This window comes from Octopus bimaculoides, chromosome 11, assembly GCF_001194135.2.
Source record: "Octopus bimaculoides isolate UCB-OBI-ISO-001 chromosome 11, ASM119413v2, whole genome shotgun sequence".
Lineage (NCBI taxonomy): Eukaryota > Metazoa > Mollusca > Cephalopoda > Octopoda > Octopodidae > Octopus > Octopus bimaculoides.
In genome coordinates, this window is record NC_068991.1 from 16554729 (window position 1) to 16557590 (window position 2862).

Here is a 2862-nt window from a genome sequence, read left to right on the forward strand (position 1 = left end):
TATTTGAGTGTGATCGTTACCAGCGTCGCCTTCCTGGCACTTGTGCCGGTGGCATGGGAAAAGACATTCAAGCGAGATCGTTGCCAGTACCGCCTGACTGGCCTTCATGAGGTAGCGCGTAAAAGCACCCACTACACTCTCGGAGTGGTTGGCATTAGGAAGGGCATCCAGCTGTAGAAACTCTGCCAAATCAGATTGGAGCCTGGTGTAGCCATCTGGTTTCACCAATCCTCAGTCAAATCGTCCAACCCATGCTAGCATAGAAAGCGGACGTTAAACAATGATGATGATGACGATGATGAATAATAATGATGATGATGACGATGATGAATAATAATGATGATGATGATGATGATGACAAAGACGACGATGGTGACAATGACGATGATGATGATGAGGAAGAGGAGGGGGAGGATGAGGAGGGGGAGGATGAGGAGGGGTCTACACTCCCCAATTTTCACAAAAATGCCAACACAATGCTGCACACATTTCAAGAAACACGGATGTGCACCAGATGGTATAATAAAAACTCACATGAAACTACCAAAGAAAAATGATGGCAGTGATGATGATGATGATGATGGTGGTGGTGGTGGTGGTGGTGTGATGACCCTTTCTTATTTCGGCACAAGGCCAACAAATTTGTTGGGTGAGAAAGTAAATTACATCAACCCCCACCCACCAGTATTTCACTGGTACTTACTTCATTGACCCTGAAAGGATGAAAAGCAAAGCTGACTTCAGCAGCATTTGAATCTGAAACAAACGAGGAGTACCTGTGATATCACATATTTTGTGACTCTTTCTCCTAGCCTCTTCTTAGGCGTAGACAAAATCATTTCAAGCATATCTCCTTGTAACTTCTCCATCACAACATAAATCTGAAAAGTAAAAAGAAAAAGAAAAGAAAAAAAAAACAGAAGGAAAACAATAAGAACTAGTTGAATTTTGACAAAATTTTTAAAAAAATGAAATGAATAATTACAAAATTTTCATTCATGTATTTGTTTTGCAAGATTCCTGATATAAAATTGTGTTGAAACAGATATTGTCTTATTTTTCAATGGTCAATGGAAATAATCCAGAATCCTTGTCTGGTACTGGATCGATCCCAAAACTTAATAAGTTCATGCCAGTCACGAGGCCAAACATTCCTGAAAGTTTCATCCGAATCCATCCAGCGGTTCTTGAGATATCTTGTCCATGGACAAACAAACGTAACTGAAAACAATACCTTGCCTTCGCTAAGACAGAGGTAATAATAATCCTTTCTACTAAAGGTACAAGGCCTGAAATTTTGGGGGAGGGAATAGTCAATTACATCGACCCCAGTGTTTCACTGGTATTTATTTTATTGACCCCCGAAAGGATAAAAGGCAAAATCCACCTCTGCAGAATTTGAACTCAGAATGTAACAACAGGCGAAATACCATCAAGCATTTCACCTGGCATGCTAACAATTCTGCCAGCTCACCACCTTAAAGATAATGATGATAATAACCCTTTCTACTATAGGCACAAGGCCTGAAATTTGGGGGAGGGGGTAGTTGATTATATCAACCCCTAGTACTCAACTGGTACTTAATTTATCGACCCTGAAAGAATGAAAAGCAAAGTCGACCTTAGCAGAATTTGAACTCAGAATGTATTGACAGGTGAAATACTGCTAAGCATTTTGCCCGGCATGCTAACAATTCTACCAGGTCGCCGCAACAACGCTGCTGCAGCAGTAGTACCAGGCAATGGCTCTCATGGCTTCTGATCTTAACTGATTGGAAGTGTTATGATGTACATGATTTGTCTTGGTATAAAAAATGTGCTTCAGCAAATATTCTGCTCACTAACACAGATTTGCTTGTTAGTTGTTTGATCTTAACCAGTTGAGCATGTCCCTTAGTGGCTGATAATAGGTGCATCTATGATCATGGCAGGAGTAGTTAGGGAGCATCTTAGCCATGTGTTAAGAGGAATTCCTTGGGGTTTGAGTAATTTACCCATGGAAACATGGGTGTTTCAATTATCATCCTTAAATAAACCTTATTCAAGGACCTTTTGAGCAAGGTGAGCTACTTGACATGAAGAAAATTCTAACTGGGCCCCATCCGCAAGGTCATGCATTGTTTACCTTGAAATGAGATCACCATGTAATGCACATATGGTCGTGATGCCTGTGCCTGGTGTACCCTTATCAGACAGGAAGTCATGATAGGTATATTGGACTTCGTATATTTGTACCCCGCTGTTACTTAGATGGCATGCATTTCTGTCTCACTTGATAATAATAAGAGTCTTTACATGTACTCTGCATTGAGGGACCTTTTCTTACTACATGTAGCAATGCTGTATAGGTATTATACAATCTGCCTTTCACTCTGAGAGACTAAACTTCTGTAATGGTACATACATACATGTGCATGCATTGCAAAATATTTGGTTGGCCATGTAGAGATATGCAACAAAATAGGAAAACACTTTTATAAAATATAAAATTCTCAACACTACTCCATAAAATGCACAAAAGAGGTCTTACTTTTGCAGAAGTTTCAAACATCTCTTCCAAGTTAACAACACCAGGATGCTGCAGGCTCTGTGAACAAGTAGACAGAGAAATGAATGAGTAAACAAAAACAGAAATATGCATCCACAGATATATATATAATAATACTAATAATAATATTATTATTAGGGATAAAAATCCAAATTCACAGGCAAAAACTCAATTAAATTCAATTTATTAAAAATTAGAATTAAATTAAATTTCACAGTATAAAATATAAATATATAGTTTTAGGGAAAAGAACCATGGATTTTTATCGATGAGTTCATGAACCTTGGTTCTTTTCCCTAAAACTATATATATAT

At 38.5% G+C, this 2862-nt stretch overlaps 1 protein-coding gene across 1 annotated transcript in view; it reads right to left on the bottom strand.

Annotated features, from left to right (window-relative positions):
* The window catches only part of LOC106882721 (serine/threonine-protein kinase D1), a 64140-nt gene that overhangs the window by 15260 nt on the left and 46018 nt on the right, over nucleotides 1-2862 (bottom strand). Inside the window, exons 12-13 of the mRNA XM_014933490.2 lie at nucleotides 2531-2587; nucleotides 777-881 (exon numbers count right to left, since the gene is read on the bottom strand). Of these exons, the coding sequence (XP_014788976.1) occupies nucleotides 777-881; nucleotides 2531-2587 (162 nt within the window). The remainder of the gene's footprint in view (nucleotides 1-776; nucleotides 882-2530; nucleotides 2588-2862) is intronic.